This window comes from Martes martes, assembly GCF_963455335.1.
Source record: "Martes martes genome assembly, chromosome: Y".
NCBI classification, from domain to species: domain Eukaryota; kingdom Metazoa; phylum Chordata; class Mammalia; order Carnivora; family Mustelidae; genus Martes; species Martes martes.
The window spans coordinates 149875-172213 of NC_137907.1; the positions used below are offsets into that span (position 1 = coordinate 149875).

The 22339-nt window shown below is 39.6% G+C and overlaps 2 protein-coding genes and 1 pseudogene across 3 annotated transcripts; 2 read left to right on the plus strand and 1 right to left on the minus strand.

Annotated features, from left to right (window-relative positions):
- The first annotated feature begins 3906 nt into the window (after positions 1 to 3906).
- Positions 3907 to 4355, plus strand: LOC308337819 (CCAAT/enhancer-binding protein gamma-like; annotated as a pseudogene). Its single transcript has one exon. The product of its transcript is annotated as a CCAAT/enhancer-binding protein gamma-like (transcript).
- A 9349-nt stretch (positions 4356 to 13704) lies between these two features.
- Positions 13705 to 14352, minus strand: LOC308337780 (sex-determining region Y protein; the record flags this gene model as incomplete). The annotated part of the gene is made up of 1 exon (XM_080795982.1): positions 13705 to 14352. One exon carries the CDS (start codon positions 14350 to 14352, stop codon positions 13705 to 13707), a length of 648 nt encoding a protein of 215 aa, XP_080652108.1.
- Positions 14353 to 19939: 5587 nt separating this feature from the next.
- On the plus strand, positions 19940 to 20587 carry LOC308337781 (sex-determining region Y protein; the record flags this gene model as incomplete). The annotated part of the gene is made up of 1 exon (XM_080795983.1): positions 19940 to 20587. The coding sequence occupies one exon, from the start codon at positions 19940 to 19942 to the stop codon at positions 20585 to 20587; it is 648 nt and encodes a 215-aa protein (XP_080652109.1).
- Positions 20588 to 22339: the final 1752 nt, after the last annotated feature.

The window sequence follows — 22339 nt, forward strand, 5'->3', positions numbered from 1 at the left end:
GGGCTGATATCCAAGATCTATAAAGAACTACTCCAACTCAACATCCAAGCAACAAATACTCTGGTCAAAAACTGGACAGAAGACATGTACAGACACTTCTCCAAAGAAGACATACAAATAGCTAACAGACACATGAATAAAATGTTCCACATCACTAGCCATCAGAGAAATTCAAATCAAAGCTGCAAGGAGTTAGAATAGCAAAAATTAGCAAGGTGGGAAACAATAAGTGTTGGAGACAGTGCAGAGAAAGGGGAACCATTTTACACTGTAGGTGGGAATGCAATTTGGTACAGCCACGTTGGAAAATAGTATGGAGGTTCCTCAAGATGTTAAAAATAGAGCTAACCTACAACGCAGCAATTGCACTACTGGTTATTTACCCCAAAGATACAAAGGTAGTGAAAAGAAGGGCCACATGCACACCAATGTTCATAGCAGCACTGTCCACAATAGCCAAAATGTAGAAGGAGCCAAGATGTCCATCAATTGTGGAATGGATAAAGATGTGGTCCAACATTGGAAAGCAGATTGGAGATTCCTTAAGAAATTAAAAATAGAGATGCCCAACTGGGTATTTACCCCAAAATTGCGTGACTGGGTATTTACCCCAAAGACACAGATGTAGTGAAAAGAAGGGCCATCTGTATCCCAATGTTCATAGCAGCAAAGGCCACAGTCACCAAACTGTGGAAAGAACCAATATGTCCTCCAACGGAAAATGGATAAGGAAGATGCGGTCCATATACACTATGGAGTATTATGCCTCCATCAGAAAGGACGAATACCCAACTTTTGTATCAACATGGATGGGACTGGAAGAGATTATGTTGAGTGAAATAAGTCAAGCAGAGAGAGTCAATTATCATGTGGTTTTACTTATTTGTGGAGCATAAGAAATAACATGGAGGACATGGGGAGATGGAGAGGAAAAGGGAGTTGGGGGAAATTGGAGGGGGAGACAAACCATGAGAGACTATGGACTCTGTAAAACAATCTGAGGGTTTTGAAGGGGCAGGAGGTAGAAGGTTGGGTGAGCCTGGTGGTGTATATTATGGAGGATACGTATTGCATGGAACACTGGGTGTGGTACATAAACAATGAATTGTGGTACACTGAAAAGAAATAAAAAATAAATTAAAAAAATATATGTGGTCCATATATACAATAGAATATTACTCAGCCTTCAGTGAGGATGAATACTCATCATTTGCATTGACATGGATGGACATGAGGGTATTATGCTAAGTGCAATAAGTCAAGCCGGGAAAGTCAATTATCATATGGTTCATTCATACCTGGAACATATCCATGAGAGACTCTAGACTCCAGGAAACAAACTTAGGGTTTCAGAAGGGAGGGGCATAGGGGAATGGGGTACCACGTGATAGGAATTAAGGAGGGTATATGTTGTGATGAACATTGGGTGTTATATACAACTAATGAGTCATTGAACACTATATCAAATATAATGATATATGTTGGCTAACAGAAATAAATAAATAAATAAACAAACAAACAAGCAAACCAAAGGAAGGTAATACAGGGTTTACTCCAGGCTACTGATTTTGGGGAAAAGGCCACTGACATGACAAAAACGTTGTTACAGAAATTGTTCCTAGATTCAGACTCCCTTGGTCCTTCCACAAATTCAAAAGTTAGCCCTACAAAACTGAATACCCCTTGATATCTTGACTGCAATTAAACAAGTCCTGGAATTAGGTGACTGTCTCCTAATGGGACCTAGTGCTTATGTGGCTCTTACATTCATCCATGACTTCCCCAAGGGTGGATAGCCTGGTGCACTCTGGATTTAACGTGGATACATGGATGCATAGATGCATTATTATCTATAATTATTATTATTATTATTATTATTATCAAATAATTTGATTTGCTTGGGAATGATTGCCAACATGTATTTTGAGGAGCAGAGATAAAGGAAGTGTGTGTGTGTATGTGTGTGTGTGCAAGCACACACATGTGAAGGTATGCATCCTATGCATGTTGGCATATTAAGATTGAAGTGGAGCAAATTGCAGGACAGCATGTGTAGTGTGATCTTATATCTGTGTAATATGTTAATGGTCACTCTTCATGATAGTTGCTTCAGAGAACACCATTGTGAAGGATTCCTTTTTCATTTCGTAAAGTCAAATTCACATCTAAAATTTTTAAATTTATACGTAATGTATGGAATACTTGGAATGCTAAAAAAATCTCTTTGTGGTTCAGTGCTTTACTCATCTAGGACAATGATTCCAACATTTAAGAAATCTTTATTTAAGAAATATGCTTAGGGGACACCTGGGTGGCTCAGTGGGTTGGGCCTCTGCCTTCGGCTCGGGTCATGATCTCAGGGTCCTGGGATCAGGTCCCGCATCGGGCTCTCTGCTTGGCGGGGAGCCTGCTTCCCCCCCTTCTCTCTCTCTGCCTGCTTCTCTGCCTACTTGTGATCTCTCTCTGTCCCTGAATAAATAAAAATCTTTAAAATAAAAAAATTTTAAAAATTTTAAAAATTAAAAAAAAAGAAATATTCTTAGCTGTTGACCTTTTGTCAGTTTGTAACACTTTTCAAATAACCTATTCTCTGACATGAAGCTCCTGAGAGGTGTTCTAATTGGAAAGTACTACAAGTCCACATTTATAAAAAGTTAGCCGTTCTATATTAAAATAAAATTTTAAAAACCACAAAATCACTTATGAGTAAAAGAAGTTGAATATATTCTTCTTCACTTAATGCAAGCTTAAGAAAAAACATTACTTATTATCTCTTTTGATCAAAGTATGGCTGAGATGCACTTAAACGAGTAAGATACATTGTTCTATGAGTCGTCCATTATTCATTTATCATAACTTTAAAACTTAAAATTGGACTGACTTGTAAAATCAGTTGTTTAGTTAGTAGAGAAGGCATATGTTTAAACTCTAAAATATCAACCATACCTAAAATAATAATTGTTATAACAATACTTATTATTATTATTTAAAGATTTTATTTATTTATTTGACAGAGCTCACAAGTAGGCAGAGAGGCAGGCAGAGAGAGAGGAGGAAGCAGGCTCCCCGCTGAGCAGAGAGCCCGATGCGGGGCTCGATCCTAGGACCCTGGGACCATGACCCCAGCGGAAGGCAGAGGCTTTAACCCACTGAGCCACCGAGGCGCCCCTTACACCCGAAATTATTAAAGAAAAGAGTAGTCCATAAAGGCCCATACAATCTTAGTTACAGTGCAAATGAAAATGTGAGTGTCAGTAAACAGTGTTTGCCTCATTTTCCTACAGGGAAATTGCTATTCAACCATTGAGTTTGCCTGAGGATAAATCTCCAATCTGCTTTGTTTGAATTCAAATGTTGTTTTTCTTGAAGTAATTAACAATGAGCAGTACTACACACCCTCTGAAAAGCTCTTACCTACAGCTACCAGCTTAGTGAATGCCTAATTGAGCAGCAAGCCTTCTGTACTTCTGTATTTCCATTACTGTTTCTTTGTGAGGCAAAAAAAAAAAAAAAAAAAAAAAAAAAGTCATCATGCTTACAGCCAAAACCCCTGGGAAACAAGGGCAAAAGGAAATGTAGATAAAAGTCAAGGTTCTCGGTGAGGCGGGAAGCCCAGAGTGGTGGCGAAAAGGTGAAAAGGCAGAGGTTGTGGGTTCCCTAACCCGCTACCCCTCCTTGCTGACTCCGGGACACCAAGGCCAGGGTTGCTGGGCTCCCCCAGTGTGGGAACGGAGAGGGGCAGTGCAGGGCGCCGGGTTGGGGGGCAGGGAGCAGAGGACTCCTGTAACGGCCAGCAAGCTGAAGGTGGAGGTATATGTGAAGTTTTCTGGGCAACTTAGTGTGGAAACCACTGGTCACCTTGCCCCCATTTCTGCCTGTTCTGGGTCAGCAAGACGGAGTGCCCAAATGAGCAAGGTAGCCCAGCAGAACAGTAGTCCAGGAATAAGTGTAATTGATACGTAGGCTCATGCCAGTGGCTTACAGCAGGTTCCTCAGCTGGGGCCTGCTGACTCCCCGGGGTGTGGGGGCATGAGCCAAAGCCCTGTCTCCAAGCAAGCAAAGCAAAAAAGAGTAGAGCCGTGGATCCCAAGAGCGAGAGTATTGGTCAACGCAGAGAAAGGAACAACATGGCTGTGAAACAGAGCCGGTTGAAAAACCAAGCAGAAAGCACAGGATACACTGCAGAGTGAATCAGCTCAAAGAAGGGAATGAACGGTTGGACACAAAAATTAAATTGCTGACTAAGGAATTAACTACTGAAAGATTTGTTTCTTCAGCACGCACACAACCTTGCAGATAACATGCAACGCACTAGCACTGAAAATACAACAACTTCTGACGACACAGCACAGTAGACCTCAACCCTTCCAAACTTCACAACCCGTGGCTTGAACATTTAAAGGTTCCTTTAACCTACACCACTCCTATCAATGACCGAACATTGTTGCGTTCCATTATTCAAAGATCCATGGAAGGCTGTCTTCTAGGATTAGCACTGAAGAGTCCATTAGCTAAAGATGTTAGCCATGTAACTTGAATATCTAGTTTTAAACGATATGGCTATTTGGGGGGGGGGGTGGCGGGGTGGGGGATAAAACAAACTTTTAAGGTGCCTGGGATAAACAAAACAAAACGGAAAAAGCCCTGGACCTTGATGTTCTTAATAAATCCTCACTTCCCAAGAAATGCTTCTTTTGAAGGTTAATAAAAGAAATGGGGAAATGGCAGGTCCTGCAGAAGGGTCTTGGTTTTACTGGACAAGAGTAATGACTAAGAAAAGTTGAATGCCAACTATATTAACCTATTTGTGACTTTCCCCCTAAAATATGTATTAAAAACAAACAAACAAACAAACAAGCAAACAAACAAAAAACCTGAGGGCTGTAGAAATCAATCACGGTGTAATCTAGAGTGATTTTATGTGTAACATAAACCCTGTTTTAGCCTGGTTAGTACGGTTTTCCCCCAACAAGTATAAGCTATTCAGGAGCAGTGCCAGGGTCATTAAATTCCATTGCGTTTTAAAGGCCGAAGACAGCCAGTTGGCTTAAAAATAGAAATAATTAGGAGGCAAGTTGGTTTCTTAAAAAATAAAAGTAAAGCATATTAGGCCTATGTTTTCAGGATACCTTTGGTGGAGGCTGAGAAAATTAAGGCCATCAAACCTCAAGTTTAGCTGATGTGGGAAACAGAGGCAGAAGAAAATCATTAAAATTCCTTACCTACTGACAAGCCCTTGAAACAGACAGAGTGGCTCTCCCCTGGGGACTTAACTGCCCTCACCTTGAGGTTTTGCTAAGGACAATCCTAGCCTGACCGACCCCCTACCCCAACAGTTCTGACCAGGGTCCTGTAAGTCTACTTTAACAATTCCTTTATCTCTAAACCTCCAAGATAGTGTCGAGAATCACTCCCAAGCATATGGCCCACTGATATACATCTAAAGGGCCTCACGAGAAGATTTTTATTATTAGTAATAAATAACCTTTCTCCCAACAATAGCTAGCCCCTCCAGGTCCTGGAGACCTTGCTTCCGAAAGTGCTTGGAGACTTACATCATCCATAATCCCCTTTGTCCTCACCCACCACCGAGTCCACCCCTACTCTGCCTTTAAAAACTCTGACTGTAATCTGGTTCAGGGTCCAAGTCCCTACTCCGCTGTCGGGTATACTTGGGCCCAAGCTTAAGCTTGTCAAATAAACCCTCGTGTGATTGCATTGGTGCTTGTCTCCTTGGTGGTCTCTCGGACGCGAAAACTGAAAACTGAAAACTCGGGCATAACAATTGGACTGTCATTATTTTGTTTTCTAACCGCCAGAAAACCCCAGGAGTTTAGAGAAACTTGTGTTGCTGTAGACGCTGGTCAAGTAAGTAAATCTTTTTAAAATACCATCTGGCAGCCAAGTTAATAAACAAATGCCTTAACAGTTTACCGACTAAGATGTGGGCGGTTTCTCCTGCCCAAATATCAGCAATGGGACCATGATTTTTAAAGGCAAAGATTTCTCCTGAAGGATCATTTACATTTGATTTTAACCAAGTGGTTATTAGAAAAATATGTCATCAACTCTCTCCCGTCTCTCCAAATAATAGTCTAAGAAAACTTGAAAGTGTAAGGTTTAACTTTTAATTTATTTCACTTAAGTACATCTTTTCATATTGTTTCTGTGATGTTTCTTTTGCTGGTTAGTGGGCTCGTCTAGACTTTTTTGAACCTCTGCTTCTGTTTGTTCACACTTTAGAAAGAAAATACTGATAAAACTCAGGATATTGACATTTTGTTGAGACCAAAAAATAGCAGTCGCTAAAGTTAGAGATCGCTGGGGTCTGGTTTAAATCAGTGTTGGTGGTCTTGATTGTCCTTGTTGATTTCTTTTTTCTTTTCTTTTCTTTTCTTTTCTTTTCTTTTCTTTTCTTTTCTTTTCTTTTCTTTTCTTTCTCCTCTCCCTCCTCCTCCTCTTCCTACTTTTTTTTTTTCTTTTTCCTTTTTTTGTTAGGGCAATCATAGGTCAGACTTGTTGGTTTTCGTGTGTGTGTGTGTGTGTGTGTGTGTGTGTGTGTATGTGTGTGTGTGTGTGCTGGTGACAAGAGACTGAGTCACGTCTGATTAAAACGTTTGTGTTACCAGGTACCATTTGCGAACATGGTCACTTAGTTTTTGGCCATATTGTTTCTTATTAGGACCTGGAACAGTGTAACCGGGATGTGACTCAAATTGAACTCTCAGTTTGGTGCAAGAGTACGGTCTGCACTCTTCTGGGCAGGCAAAAATACCACCATGGACTGCAACTCAGCAAAGCCATTACCAAGACCATGAGCCTCTTCTGCATGTGACCAAAACCCAGTGTTGTTCCACGAGAGCCACTGTCCCAGGAGGGTTACCTCCCTGGACAGCCAGGAGACAGGATCGAGGTTTCTCTTAGGGTATAACGCTGGCTTACTTTGGCTGGAGTAGCAATCAATTTCTAGGTTGATAGATGTTTTGAATAGGAGGTAACCCACAGAATCCTACTGAATCTTTAATAGCTGGTTGATGTTATATAATTAACCTATTTAGAGGTACAGTTAGATCCCTTGACACTTTAAGTGCCTGCAAAGGTGTTACAGACATTGTAACCTCTTGTTTCCTAAAAAAATGTCTTTCAGAAATTGATGTCCCTATGGAATTTATGATTACCAATTATACGAATTGACTTAACTATCTTGGAGAAGCAGCTTTAGGGGAATCATCTGGGGTGTACACTCATAAAATTGAAACTTGGAAAAATTGATTCAGGCTGTCCTGTTACGTGTGCAAATCAGAACTTCAGCATAAACCACCAAGTATCCATAGAACAAAAATGTTAACCATTGTTTGTCTTACTGAAGTGTTTGGGAATGCAGGTTTGCAGTTTGATAGATTTATCAGCATCAAATTGAGGGAAACCAGGCATGGGCAATGGGTATGTTTAGAGCTTTGGGAATTGTAAGATGACTTTTGTAACTTCTGTTCTGTAGGTCACGTATGAACTGTTAGGATTTGATCTGCCTTTGCCGGCAGGTCCAGTGGTTTAAGAATTAGGCTTTAGTGTAAATGTCTGTTTGCATCTGAGTCATCCGAGGTGGGTGCTTTCTGGCTTGTGTTAGCAACAGGTGGTGAGATCAGAGCAGTTCTTCTGCTGTCTGGCCCTTTGCCGTGACAGGAATGTGGGCTCAGATACTTTGGACATTCTTACTAAGAAGTAGAAGGATAGTAATGAGATGTGACCAGATGTTTGAAATTTAGGTCACAAGTGTGAAGTTCTGAAGTTTACATTAAAAAGCCATTTGTGCAATTTAATATTTGGTATTAAAAGAAATCAGCCTTTGATGTTTCCTCAGTCCCCATTAGAGGCCTTGAAACTTTGTACCTGAAAAACCCAGTTAGCACCCCGAGTGCTTTTTGATGCCTTAGAGAAATAGGAAGGACTTTTTCATTTGACAAATGCTAGGGGGGAGAAAGTCCATTCTCTAGCTGTTAGAGCTGCCTCTCAGGGAAAGGTCCTTACCTTGTTCTTTTTGTTCCTGGCTTTCGTCAGTTTGTGAGAGTACTCTATTTTTTTTTTTTAATATAATTGTATTCCCTTCAATGAATTTGAAATTTAAAAAAACAAAAAACAAAAAAAAAAGCCTTGGAAATTAAAAAAAAAAAAAAGGAAATGTCCTTATAACCTGTAGCCCGTTGACAAACAGTTGAGGCAGGCTGAGTGTAACATTCTCCCGGGAAGCTCCTGTCTGAATGTTAATGCCTTGCCAAAGGAAAAACAACCTCCACTCAACAAGGGCAAGGCCTCCGGTATCTGATGAGTCTTCCTTAAGCATATGAAAGTCCTTTGGGAACTTCCCTTGTCTTTACTTTCCCCAGCCCCAAAGTATATAATCAGTGGCCCCTCACAATCCCAAGGCAGCTGCAGCTCTTCCTGCCCATGGGTCCTGTTCCCGTGCTTTAATAAAATTCATCCTGATGCACCAAAGTCCTCTCAAGAATTCTTTCTTGGCTGTCAGCTCCCGACCTCACCCACATTGCAAAACTATATCAGCATCATTTGAGTTGCCGAAAGCCAGCATAGGATTGGGCAAAGGACACAAAACCTGTTAGTGCCTTGCCCAACCGCACTGCCAGGATAACTTGAGAAACAAACGCTGGGACGTGGTCTCCTCAGATGTTAGCAATTGCGCAAAGAGGTGTGGCAGCAAAGCTTTGTGTGTCAAGGTCAGTGCATTGAAACAATTTGTCCACTACAGAAATGGTTTTCCAACCGGAGAATCGCATTTTATGAAAGCCACAACCTTACAAAATCACGTTTTATGAAAGCCACAACCTTACAAAGTTACATTCATGCTTGCAAATACATTGGTGACTTTATACAAAGGCTAATTGAAATAGCACTGGTGGGGGTTTTGGGGGTAGAGGGTAGAGTGGGGGAATCCCTGTCTTTTAAAAGGCTTCTCTACAACTTGAGGATAAAAGCAGGTGTGAAAAACACTGCCTTTGGTAATAATAGGGGTTGCTTCAGAGTTTATGATTTTCTCTTTGAGGCCCTCTGGATAGATCTTGCCTGATGAGTTGGTGAGGATGTTGAAAATAAATGCAAATGTGCAAAGGATTAAGTAAATTCTAAGGCCCCTCCAACTGGGGGAGGGAGGAAAGGTCTTACATTTATGATCCAGAGTTTCTTGGGGCTGTCCACCTCTGCACTCCAGGAAGAACAAATTCAATGGTCTTTTTTTTTTTTCCCCCAATAGGTTGGTGTGATGAAATAAAAGGATCCAAGAGGGGGCAGTGGACAATTTTATTAATACCCACATGTTAAACAATATTTGAAACTTTTCTGAATCCTTGCTAGAGAATTTCGACGGTGGAATGAGAACACGTGCCGTATAATAAGTACATCCCCTAAATTAATAGATTGCAGATTTTTTTTAAATAGCTGTATGTTTGTTCATTTCCCAGAAAAGGAATTTATCTTGCCCTAATGAGTGAAAGCAACGTTACACAGTCCAAGGTATTTTAGCTGATACTAAGAGGACTTATGGTAGGCCTAACATGTTAATACAACACCAATACTAAACATTCTCACTCTTACTGTGTCTCATATTTTGACAAAGACAATCCTTAAACTCTGGAAGTGGGTTTGAATGTCAGTGCTTAACACTTCAAAACACTTAATCATGCCAAACATTAGGTATAAACTGGAGTTAGCTGATTATCTTTGTCTAAAGGAGTTTTCTCCTATCTCTTGTGCCAAGCAAGTGTTTGCAGCTTAAAGCCAGGTGCCTAGGCTAAACTCCTACGCATCAGGGGACTTCTTGGCACTATCTTTGCTGATGTTTACATTTCAAAGAGAGGGCTCCAAGGCCATTAAGAGGTACCTTTGTGGGTTGCTGGTGCTGCCAAGGGGCTTATTTAGCTTAGAAAGATTTACATAGGTCTCAACAGAAGAGCAGAGAAAGGATTTAAGAGATTTCTAAAGGGAATGCTCTAAGGAACAGGAGGGGCAAGAGTGGCTTTCCTTTTTGTCAATAAAGGAAACAGCAATTTTATTTTTCTGAAGTCTCACAAAAAATTACTGGACAAACATGAAGAACAGCTCATTTAAACACCAGCCAAGAACCACTCCAGTCGTTTCCACCATACATTCCTGTTGTTTTGTTAATCTTTCTTGTTGACTCTACCGGTTTTGTGTGATCTCAACCAAAATACTAGCCAAATTTTCTGGTCATTTGAATCAGCACAGAGATTTCCAAAAAATTAAAGAAAACAAAACCCTACATTGCCTAGAATTTCCAAAGGAGGAAGAGTAATGAGCAGACATTTGCTCTAGCAGAAAATAAAGCAGAGGCTAACAACTATTTTTTTTTTTAAGGTTTTTGCTTGTTTTGTTTGTTTCTTTCCGTTTTTAAGATTGTAATTACTTGTTTGAGAAAGAGAGCACTCTTTAGGCAGAGGAAGAGGGAGAAGCGGACTCCCCACCCAGCAGGGAGCTTGACGAGGCCTCCATCCCAGGAGATCTGAGCCCAAGGCAGATGCTTAACCTACTGAGCCACCCAGGCACCCCCTAAGAACTAATCTAATTATCGTCGCACACCTTCATTTTATGATTAAACCTTAAAAGACCAAGTAATCCCAAATTTTGCTGAGCCTTTTTGTGAGCGTCTATGGAAATTTCATGCATGGCTGGTAGAAATATGAAATGGTACACAAGCTCTGGACAAATCTTAGGAAGTTTCTCACAAAGTTACCCATACAGCTACCCGGTGACCCAGAAATTTCACCCCTGGGTGTTGCCCAAGTGAACAGAAAATATGGCTCACTCAGACATTTGAGCTCGACTGTTCACAGCAGTTTTATTAACAGAACCCTCAAACTGAAAGTCGTCCAAAGTTCACATAAACTGTGGTAGATACATATGAACTTAAAGCTGAGTGAAAGAAACAATATGTACTGTTTGGTTCTCTTTACCTGAAGCTCAAGCTCAGGCAAAAGTAATCTCTCAAGGACAGAAGTTATGTCACTGATGGAGGAAATGGAGTGCACAGGGAAGTTTTAGGGTCAGTGGAAGTTTTAGGGTCAAATATTCTATAACGTCACTGGGGTGGTAGTTACACAGTTACAAGCATTTGTTCAAACTTGTCAACCTAGAAATTTAAGATCTGCACACGGTATCTCACCTAACATCATACCTGACTTTTTGTTTTTAAGGAACCCACTATGAAATCAAATATTACCTAATTAAAATATTAGAACCCTCTGTTGAATTAAGCAAGGGTTGGAAACAGATCTATGTACACATGGAAAACGAACGTATGGGCGAGTGACATTTTATACCATAGGGAAAAGTATTATTATTACAAGCAATAGTTAATACATGCCTATCTATTTAAATAAACCAAGGTTGGATATCTACATTACTCTTCCACTAAAATATTTTCTAGATGGAATAATTACTTTCATGTTAATAATAACTAACAGTTAGTGCTTTACTAATGCCGACCTCTGTTCTTAGTATTTTATAGACGTTTGCTCTTTGGATCCTTATATACCTTAACTTATTTACCCTTCATAACATGCCAGTGAAGTAGGTTTTCTTGTTGTTACATTATTATAGTCACTGTTGTTGTCATCATATCATCGTCGTCGTCGTCGTCGTCGTCGTCGTCGTCGTCATCATCTTATGGCGAGAACATTGAGGGCCACGCAGGTAAAATAAACCATCCAACGTTTGGCCTGGGAAGTCGCAGAGAAGGGAGTCAAATCCAGATTACATCTAGAGGCCGTGCTCTAGTTGTAGTCCTTTTTCTGTCTAAACATTTCTTAAAAGGTCTTATATATAGCAGACATCCATTATGAAATGCAAGAGTACTGGCTATCAATATTTGCTTAAAAACAAACAAACAAAGGAACAAACAATCAAAACACAAAAAGCCCTGCTAAAAATACACATAAGCAGCAATTCCTTTCCCGGATGTATACTCCTCAGAAAGGCATGTAAATATTCTCTCGTGTACATGTATATAAATGTACAAAGAACACTACTATCCGTGATGACTAAAACCAGGAAATGTCTATTCTCATGTCCATCAAAAGTACAATGAAATGCACGCAGAAATTTCTAAAACTAATAAACTGAATGTCAGTGAAATTACATTAAGTAAAACAATCCAGACATGGTATTTTACATTTCCATTTATTTCAAGTACAAGAAAAGGAAAGTTAACCCATGGTGATGAAGGTCAGAGCAGTTCATTTCTGGAGAACATGTGGAAAGAGAGGTTTTGAACATAAGACACTTGTAAGTATATATACGTATTTGTATACATATTATGTAGACAAACATTTTTAAAAATATAGAGTACTTCAGGAAGTTGTTTAAGAGATATTGCAACATATATTTCTCATTTAGTTCGCATAAATGTCAGATTAAGCAATACCGTTTCCACAACAAATTAGTCTGCCTAGTTAACTCTCTCTCCCTCCCTCTCTCTCTTTTTAAAACCTTTAAAACATGGCATTTAGTTCTAATATGTCCTACTGTAGTGTTTGAGCTTTATTATTTGGGGCATTGTTTTTTAAAAGTTTTGGAATATATGTGTTGCAAAGTTAATTTTGGCATACGATGTATATTTTAACCATCAATTTATCTTTATTTTGCAAAGTGATGGTTTTCCTTGCAAACTGCCAATTTTCTGCATTAGCCCATATGTAAATGTTATAATGGCTTTGATTTAGCTTTTCATTAACATCTACATTAGCATAGCCACATGGGGGGGGGCCCACCTCCCATGCCACTGCCTCTATAATTTGAATAGTTTATATTCTCAACATTCTCTCTACCTTTCGTGTATGTGTGTGTGTGTGTGTGTGCGTGTGTGTGTAAGTTAGGAGGTGATGTGAAACGAGTACTTGGTTAGAAGAAAATTTCAGAAAAAGAGGGCAAAATATGGGGGTCACATAGATATAAAAATGAACACGAGGTAAATAAAAATTTTCTTTTACGAGACAGGTGTTATAAAGGGTTCAAAGTGGACCTCAAAGAGCACAGACACCTGTAGAGGAGAGGAATAGAATTGCAGATGTCACCCAAACCGGCAGGGATGGGAGATAATATAACGTACAGAGGAAGACATAATTTACATCTCTAGTAGTTAAAATTATCTGAGGAGTACAAAGACAGGCCAAGTAGCTCAGAGATCTACAGAATGATTGCTGCAAAGGATTGCTTCAAAGCATAGGAAGTTTTTCGTCAAAGTACATCTTGTCTGTGTTTCTCACTACTATACATTTTTTGTTGTATTTAAAATAAAGAGCGAGAATTCTATTAACACTGCCGATGATGATCAGATTATTAGTATATACTTGCAGCTATTCAGTTTATTTAGAAGCCAATTTGTGGAACAACTAAAATTAGACATGACAGTTGTTCTGTTAGAAGAAAAACAGGGGGTCTTGGAACTCAAGCAGTTTCAGTATTGTTAAGGTGCTCTCTTGTCAAGGTAAGCAGCCATAAACCCAGACTGAATCTATTCAAAACGTCCTGTAGTTCTTTATATGCTAGGCAAGTTTACACGCTTTATTTTGAAATTAAGTGGCACATGAAATAATAGCAAAATTAATGTGAATAGGGCCTTTGTTAGCCAGAGTAAGAAAATCACTATGGAAAATAAGCACCAGAAAGTCCCGGCTGTTACTTAGGGTAAAAGTCTGCGGACAGCTGTGTAGCCAACGTTTCTGGACTGTCACGGAGGCTTGTGGAGCTGCGGTGGTGCTCCTGTTGCGGCAGGGAGCGGACTACGTTCGCGGCTTGTGAGGAGTTTAATCGGTCCTCTGTCCCTGAGTGTGCAGCCCTAGTACGGCCGCCCCTGCACGTGAAGGGGTACGACCTCTCATCCACGTGTCCCTGCCTGCACAGCATGGAGGAGGAAGCTGCAGGTAGCAATTTATCGCTGTTCTGTGGCACGGTCTTCCGACGAGGTCGATATTTATAGCCTGGGTATTTCTCTCGGTGCATGGCCTGTATTCTCTGTGCCTCCTCGAAGAATGGCCGTTTTTCGGCTTCTGTAAGCATTTTCCACTGGTACCCCAGCTGCTTGCTGATCTCTGAGTTTTGCATTCGGGGATTCTCTAGAGCCACCTTGCGCCTTTGATCACGCGACCACACCATGAATGCGTTCATGGGTCGTCTGATGCGGCTCTGGCCGCTGTCCGGACCGTTTCCTCCAGTTTCGCACCGATAATTTGAGGTAGGATTGTTCGTCCAAAGTTCTGAAGAGGTTCTTCCAAAGGCGAGGATATTTCCCTGTTGTACCGCTGCACAGTGATTATCGCTGTTCATTACTCCGAACATAGCAGAGGCATAAAATTATAGGGGTGAAAACAAAAAAGGTGGGTGAGTGTGGCGGGGGAGGAGGGAGTGGGAAGCAAAGTTCGAAGCTGTAAGCGTTCGGAAAATTATCTAGACTCTGGTGCTGCGACTTTTGTTTCTAAAATACTCTTTTCTCCGCCCAGCACCTGCCTCAAACCCGCCCCCTGACCCTGCGCCAAAGTCCAACCTACCCGTTCTCAAGCAAAACTTCCAAATAAGGTCATACACGCTGCCTTGCGTGCGCTACATCTAATCCGCAGCGCTGAGTCTCTATGCCCCTCTTTAGGAATTGAAACGTTGCTGTCATTAACTTATTTTATTACCCCTTTAAATAAAGGAGGAATGTGCAGCAAACATCGTGAGTTATCAAAAGTGAAAGTTATGTTTAAAATAACAAACTTTAAAGATAACCTAATTCTAATAGCTATTAAAACACCTCACGATACTGAATTCATCATCATCGTGTTTCTTCACTTCTACTTAAACTAGAATTCAAAATTCTATGCCAGTTTTCCATTGCCAAGTAACTACTAATTCTATTTTGTTATCCATGCTGATGACTAACAGGATGCCAATATATGTTTACAGCTAATATTTAACGGCCCATCTGTGCAGTAACTAAATTTTGATATAAAAATCGTTCCACTAAAACAGGAAAGAAAACAAACAACAAATAAGGCAGCAACAACGACAACAAAAGCAGATGACTTTGGAACTCAAGCAGTTCCAGTAGTGTTAAGGTAACATTCAAGAGACCAATTTGTTTTCCATAGACTGTACACAGGTATACCTGACTCACTGTCTTCTGCACTTTCACATAACCGATAACCAAAACAACAAAACAAAAAAAGATTTTACAAATCTAAATTAAGTTTCTGAATCCGAACCACCAACTTAATTATGGTTTATATTTTACTTCAGCCTTAGCACAAAACTAAAAAGTCATATTTTACCAAGTGAAATAAGTGAGTACCTCCTCCAAATGAATTCTGAGGCCAGACTTGGAAATTATCTCAGAATATGTTCATGGGGGAAATATATTCATATGAACTTTCCCTGTGCAAATCTTAAAAGAGAATTTGCAAAATGGGAGTAGCAACCATGCATTGTACAGGACACAGCCTGTTAAAAAAACAAGGTCTCACGAAGACTGAGTAAGAACAATGCCAGAATCCCTAGGGAAATCAAATGGTTCTTTCCTTACAAGCTATAATTCACATCGCCAGATGTCATCTGTGCAATAACTGTTACAATGCATTTATACTAAAAACTCCAAGCAAAAATTAACTTCATTCAGTCAAAATATGTGTATGGACCCCATAATTTGTTTCTCCGTCATCTAGTAGAGTTCAGTATTCAAGATCTAAATAAAATGGTAGTACATTGTTACCTGACCCAACTTAAAAAAAGGTATCTTAACACAGAATCAAATTTTTAAATGACACTCACACACAAAAGCAGATTTTGTAAAGCTGGAAATCATTTAACATATGAGAAAAGAATATGCTATGTCAAAATTGAAATTGAAAGGTAAAAATGTGACTCACACTGTAACATGGATGAACCTTGAAAATATCACCCCATCTGAAACAAAGGAAGAAGACAACAACAGGTCCCATACTGAATGATTTTGTTTATGTGAAATATTCAGAAGAGGCAAATACATAGACGCAGGAAACAGATTACTGGTTGTCAAGGTCTGGATGAAGGGGAGGATGCATCAGGAGGGGCCACTAAGGGGTGCAGGGTTTTCTTCTGAGATCATGAAATTTTCTGGAACTAGACATAGAAGGTGGTTGCACAACATTGTGAGCGTACTTAAGGCTGCAGAACCGTACACTTTAGTTAGTCAGAAAAAATAAAGAAATGAGCTTTATGTTATGTATATTTAACCATGCCCCACCCCTCTCCAAAGAAAGGCAGATAGGACCTCATGATGATATCTATATATCATGATAGAAAATAATGTATCTATATCCCCCTCTTCAGGGAAGGGAGGGTGAGCAGTCAATAAGCTTTCAGTGAAAAAGAAGAGATTTAACTGTTTTTCAACCTCCAGCTCCTAGAATAGGGCCTGGCATATACTTGAACTGTTTGGATACATGAAGTATTTCTCCCATGCGTTAATAACTGCCAAAAGGGCTGAAAATAACCCCATGTGTGGAGGGGAAAAGTGAACTAGTAATCCATGACAACCCGAGAACAAACAGGGCCTGCATCTTTAACAATTTTTCTTGTGACAATGGAGGGAACCAGACAGAGGGAGTCAGCCTTCAATTAATTATCCTGAGGCAGATAGATCAGTGAAACTGATCATGTTTAAAGGAATCCAAGTCTATATGGCCCGTTTTCATTAAAGTCTTGGAACAAGGAAATAACTGAGCATTAATTTATATCTAACACATTAAAACAATGTTTCACTTTAACTCTTCAAGTCCAAGACCATATTTGTTTTAAGAACGCAGCAAGATTTATAAACAAACAAAACATTTGACTCCAGAGTCCCAAAGTGAATTAGATATTAATGAAATTCTTAAAAATCCTCAACTTAGTATTACTCTATTCAATCTTGTCATTTATTTCATAGTGTCCCCTGACACACAAGCATTATAAAATTTGCTGCTCTGCAGTTTATCTTCTTTTCCTTTTATTGTTTGTCTTTGGTATCCTATCTACCAGTAGGCTTTAAAAAACAGCTCATAGGCAAACTGTAAGGGGAATGCACACGTAAGTCCGTTGACATTAGCAAACTACAACTGGTACAAGGTTTGGTGGTTATTGTATGACCCCATATACAGCATTTGTATTTTGATGGGGATGCCGTGATAAAATTAGATGAAATAAATTAAGTAATATTTCTGTAATTTTCACTGTATCCATTCCTTATTTTGAAGATGCACTGATTTTTTATCTTTTTCTTTTTTTATTTCTTTTCAGCGTTAACAGTATTCATTGTTTTTGCACCACACCCAGGAAGATGCACTGATTTTTGTTATTTCTTTTGTTTTGTGCGATGGTGAGAAAATCTCTATAAATTATCAGTATAAAATTTTGTGGGTTCTATTGTGTAAATTTTTGTTGAAATGTGCTTCTGCTCACCACGGAAAATGAAATTAGGGCTCCAAAGTTGTATTTAACCAATGAGAATGAAGTGTGTAGTTTTGTCCCCAAAGCAATTGCCTTCAATCAAATAATCTAACTTATTCTTCGGTTTTCCTTCATTTTTATCCTAATTTGAAAAGTTACCAGACCCTTAGGAAATTACCAGAATCTAATCTCTGCCAAGCATTTTTCTAATTGAGTATGGCAATGCCACCAAAAGATAAAATGAGTTTGTAGTTTGGTAACCCTTGTTTTTTGTTAAACTCATTTGGATTTAACACTGACAGGAAGATAGCACTTCCTACCTCTTAAAATTGCTTGTAGGTCTTATTGATAAAACAATATTGAACTACTGTTGAGAATAAGTTGTTCTTATTCATCATTAATGAATAAGAAATAAGAAAGATTGCATATATATAAGACAAGAATCTGTTAACCTGGGTGGTTATGTTGGTTAAGCATCTGTCTTCAGCTCAGGTCATCCTGAGATCAACCCTCACTGGGACTCCCTGCCCAGTGGGGAGTCTGCTTCTCCCTCTGCTGCTCCCTCTGCTTGTGCTCTCTCCCTGGTGCGCTCTCTCAAATAAATAAAACTAACTAACTAAATAAATAAATAAATAAGTAAAATCCCTAAAGAAAAGGGGGAAAAAAAGAATGCCTCAGCCTTTCATTAATCCGATTTGGGGGATGGAAATTGTGTTCCACTTAGACAGGAGCTCGGGGGCATATATGTTTGCTCTCTGCTGTGAAGACTCAGTACTGTAAGAACCGTTAAATATTGCATTTCTTCACAGTAACTGAGAGTATTGGTCTTGGTTCCAACATTAAAATGAGTTGCAACATCAAAAATGCACTGAAAGAGTGCTTGCTTGGGCAGCACATACACTGAAATTGGAATGCTACAGATGCACAGATCAGCTGGGTCCTGTGCGAGGATAAAGCTCAAAAACGCACTCCAAGAAACATTAGGGTAAATTATTGATGTCACATTTCAGAGGTAAAGGCTGACTCCCTCTGCCCGGTAAGGGTCTGGTAACTCTTAGTTACCAGACTTTATCCTAGTTACAGCTTACTGAACTCTACTAGATGACGGAGAAACAAATTATGGGGTCCATACACATATTTTGACTGAATGAAGTTAATTTTTGCTTGGAGTTTTTAGTATAAATGCATTGTAACAGTTATTGCACAGATGACATCTGGCGATGTGAATTATAGCTTGTAAGGAAAGAACCATTTGATTTCCCTAGGGATTCTGGCATTGTTCTTACTCAGTCTTCGTGAGACCTTGTTTTTTTAACAGGCTGTGTCCTGTACAATGCATGGTTGCTACTCCCATTTTGCAAATTCTCTTTTAAGATTTGCACAGGGAAAGTTCATATGAATATATTTCCCCCATGAACATATTCTGAGATAATTTCCAAGTCTGGCCTCAGAATTCATTTGGAGGAGGTACTCACTTATTTCACTTGGTAAAATATGACTTTTTAGTTTTGTGCTAAGGCTGAAGTAAAATATAAACCATAATTAAGTTGGTGGTTCGGATTCAGAAACTTAATTTAGATTTGTAAAATCTTTTTTTGTTTTGTTGTTTTGGTTATCGGTTATGTGAAAGTGCAGAAGACAGTGAGTCAGGTATACCTGTGTACAGTCTATGGAAAACAAATTGGTCTCTTGAATGTTACCTTAACACTACTGGAACTGCTTGAGTTCCAAAGTCATCTGCTTTTGTTGTCGTTGTTGCTGCCTTATTTGTTGTTTGTTTTCTTTCCTGTTTTAGTGGAACGATTTTTATATCAAAATTTAGTTACTGCACAGATGGGCCGTTAAATATTAGCTGTAAACATATATTGGCATCCTGTTAGTCATCAGCATGGATAACAAAATAGAATTAGTAGTTACTTGGCAATGGAAAACTGGCATAGAATTTTGAATTCTAGTTTAAGTAGAAGTGAAGAAACACGATGATGATGAATTCAGTATCGTGAGGTGTTTTAATAGCTATTAGAATTAGGTTATCTTTAAAGTTTGTTATTTTAAACATAACTTTCACTTTTGATAACTCACGATGTTTGCTGCACATTCCTCCTTTATTTAAAGGGGTAATAAAATAAGTTAATGACAGCAACGTTTCAATTCCTAAAGAGGGGCATAGAGACTCAGCGCTGCGGATTAGATGTAGCGCACGCAAGGCAGCGTGTATGACCTTATTTGGAAGTTTTGCTTGAGAACGGGTAGGTTGGACTTTGGCGCAGGGTCAGGGGGCGGGTTTGAGGCAGGTGCTGGGCGGAGAAAAGAGTATTTTAGAAACAAAAGTCGCAGCACCAGAGTCTAGATAATTTTCCGAACGCTTACAGCTTCGAACTTTGCTTCCCACTCCCTCCTCCCCCGCCACACTCACCCACCTTTTTTGTTTTCACCCCTATAATTTTATGCCTCTGCTATGTTCGGAGTAATGAACAGCGATAATCACTGTGCAGCGGTACAACAGGGAAATATCCTCGCCTTTGGAAGAACCTCTTCAGAACTTTGGACGAACAATCCTACCTCAAATTATCGGTGCGAAACTGGAGGAAACGGTCCGGACAGCGGCCAGAGCCGCATCAGACGACCCATGAACGCATTCATGGTGTGGTCGCGTGATCAAAGGCGCAAGGTGGCTCTAGAGAATCCCCGAATGCAAAACTCAGAGATCAGCAAGCAGCTGGGGTACCAGTGGAAAATGCTTACAGAAGCCGAAAAACGGCCATTCTTCGAGGAGGCACAGAGAATACAGGCCATGCACCGAGAGAAATACCCAGGCTATAAATATCGACCTCGTCGGAAGACCGTGCCACAGAACAGCGATAAATTGCTACCTGCAGCTTCCTCCTCCATGCTGTGCAGGCAGGGACACGTGGATGAGAGGTCGTACCCCTTCACGTGCAGGGGCGGCCGTACTAGGGCTGCACACTCAGGGACAGAGGACCGATTAAACTCCTCACAAGCCGCGAACGTAGTCCGCTCCCTGCCGCAACAGGAGCACCACCGCAGCTCCACAAGCCTCCGTGACAGTCCAGAAACGTTGGCTACACAGCTGTCCGCAGACTTTTACCCTAAGTAACAGCCGGGACTTTCTGGTGCTTATTTTCCATAGTGATTTTCTTACTCTGGCTAACAAAGGCCCTATTCACATTAATTTTGCTATTATTTCATGTGCCACTTAATTTCAAAATAAAGCGTGTAAACTTGCCTAGCATATAAAGAACTACAGGACGTTTTGAATAGATTCAGTCTGGGTTTATGGCTGCTTACCTTGACAAGAGAGCACCTTAACAATACTGAAACTGCTTGAGTTCCAAGACCCCCTGTTTTTCTTCTAACAGAACAACTGTCATGTCTAATTTTAGTTGTTCCACAAATTGGCTTCTAAATAAACTGAATAGCTGCAAGTATATACTAATAATCTGATCATCATCGGCAGTGTTAATAGAATTCTCGCTCTTTATTTTAAATACAACAAAAAATGTATAGTAGTGAGAAACACAGACAAGATGTACTTTGACGAAAAACTTCCTATGCTTTGAAGCAATCCTTTGCAGCAATCATTCTGTAGATCTCTGAGCTACTTGGCCTGTCTTTGTACTCCTCAGATAATTTTAACTACTAGAGATGTAAATTATGTCTTCCTCTGTACGTTATATTATCTCCCATCCCTGCCGGTTTGGGTGACATCTGCAATTCTATTCCTCTCCTCTACAGGTGTCTGTGCTCTTTGAGGTCCACTTTGAACCCTTTATAACACCTGTCTCGTAAAAGAAAATTTTTATTTACCTCGTGTTCATTTTTATATCTATGTGACCCCCATATTTTGCCCTCTTTTTCTGAAATTTTCTTCTAACCAAGTACTCGTTTCACATCACCTCCTAACTTACACACACACGCACACACACACACACACACATACACGAAAGGTAGAGAGAATGTTGAGAATATAAACTATTCAAATTATAGAGGCAGTGGCATGGGAGGTGGGCCCCCCCCCATGTGGCTATGCTAATGTAGATGTTAATGAAAAGCTAAATCAAAGCCATTATAACATTTACATATGGGCTAATGCAGAAAATTGGCAGTTTGCAAGGAAAACCATCACTTTGCAAAATAAAGATAAATTGATGGTTAAAATATACATCGTATGCCAAAATTAACTTTGCAACACATATATTCCAAAACTTTTAAAAAACAATGCCCCAAATAATAAAGCTCAAACACTACAGTAGGACATATTAGAACTAAATGCCATGTTTTAAAGGTTTTAAAAAGAGAGAGAGGGAGGGAGAGAGAGTTAACTAGGCAGACTAATTTGTTGTGGAAACGGTATTGCTTAATCTGACATTTATGCGAACTAAATGAGAAATATATGTTGCAATATCTCTTAAACAACTTCCTGAAGTACTCTATATTTTTAAAAATGTTTGTCTACATAATATGTATACAAATACGTATATATACTTACAAGTGTCTTATGTTCAAAACCTCTCTTTCCACATGTTCTCCAGAAATGAACTGCTCTGACCTTCATCACCATGGGTTAACTTTCCTTTTCTTGTACTTGAAATAAATGGAAATGTAAAATACCATGTCTGGATTGTTTTACTTAATGTAATTTCACTGACATTCAGTTTATTAGTTTTAGAAATTTCTGCGTGCATTTCATTGTACTTTTGATGGACATGAGAATAGACATTTCCTGGTTTTAGTCATCACGGATAGTAGTGTTCTTTGTACATTTATATACATGTACACGAGAGAATATTTACATGCCTTTCTGAGGAGTATACATCCGGGAAAGGAATTGCTGCTTATGTGTATTTTT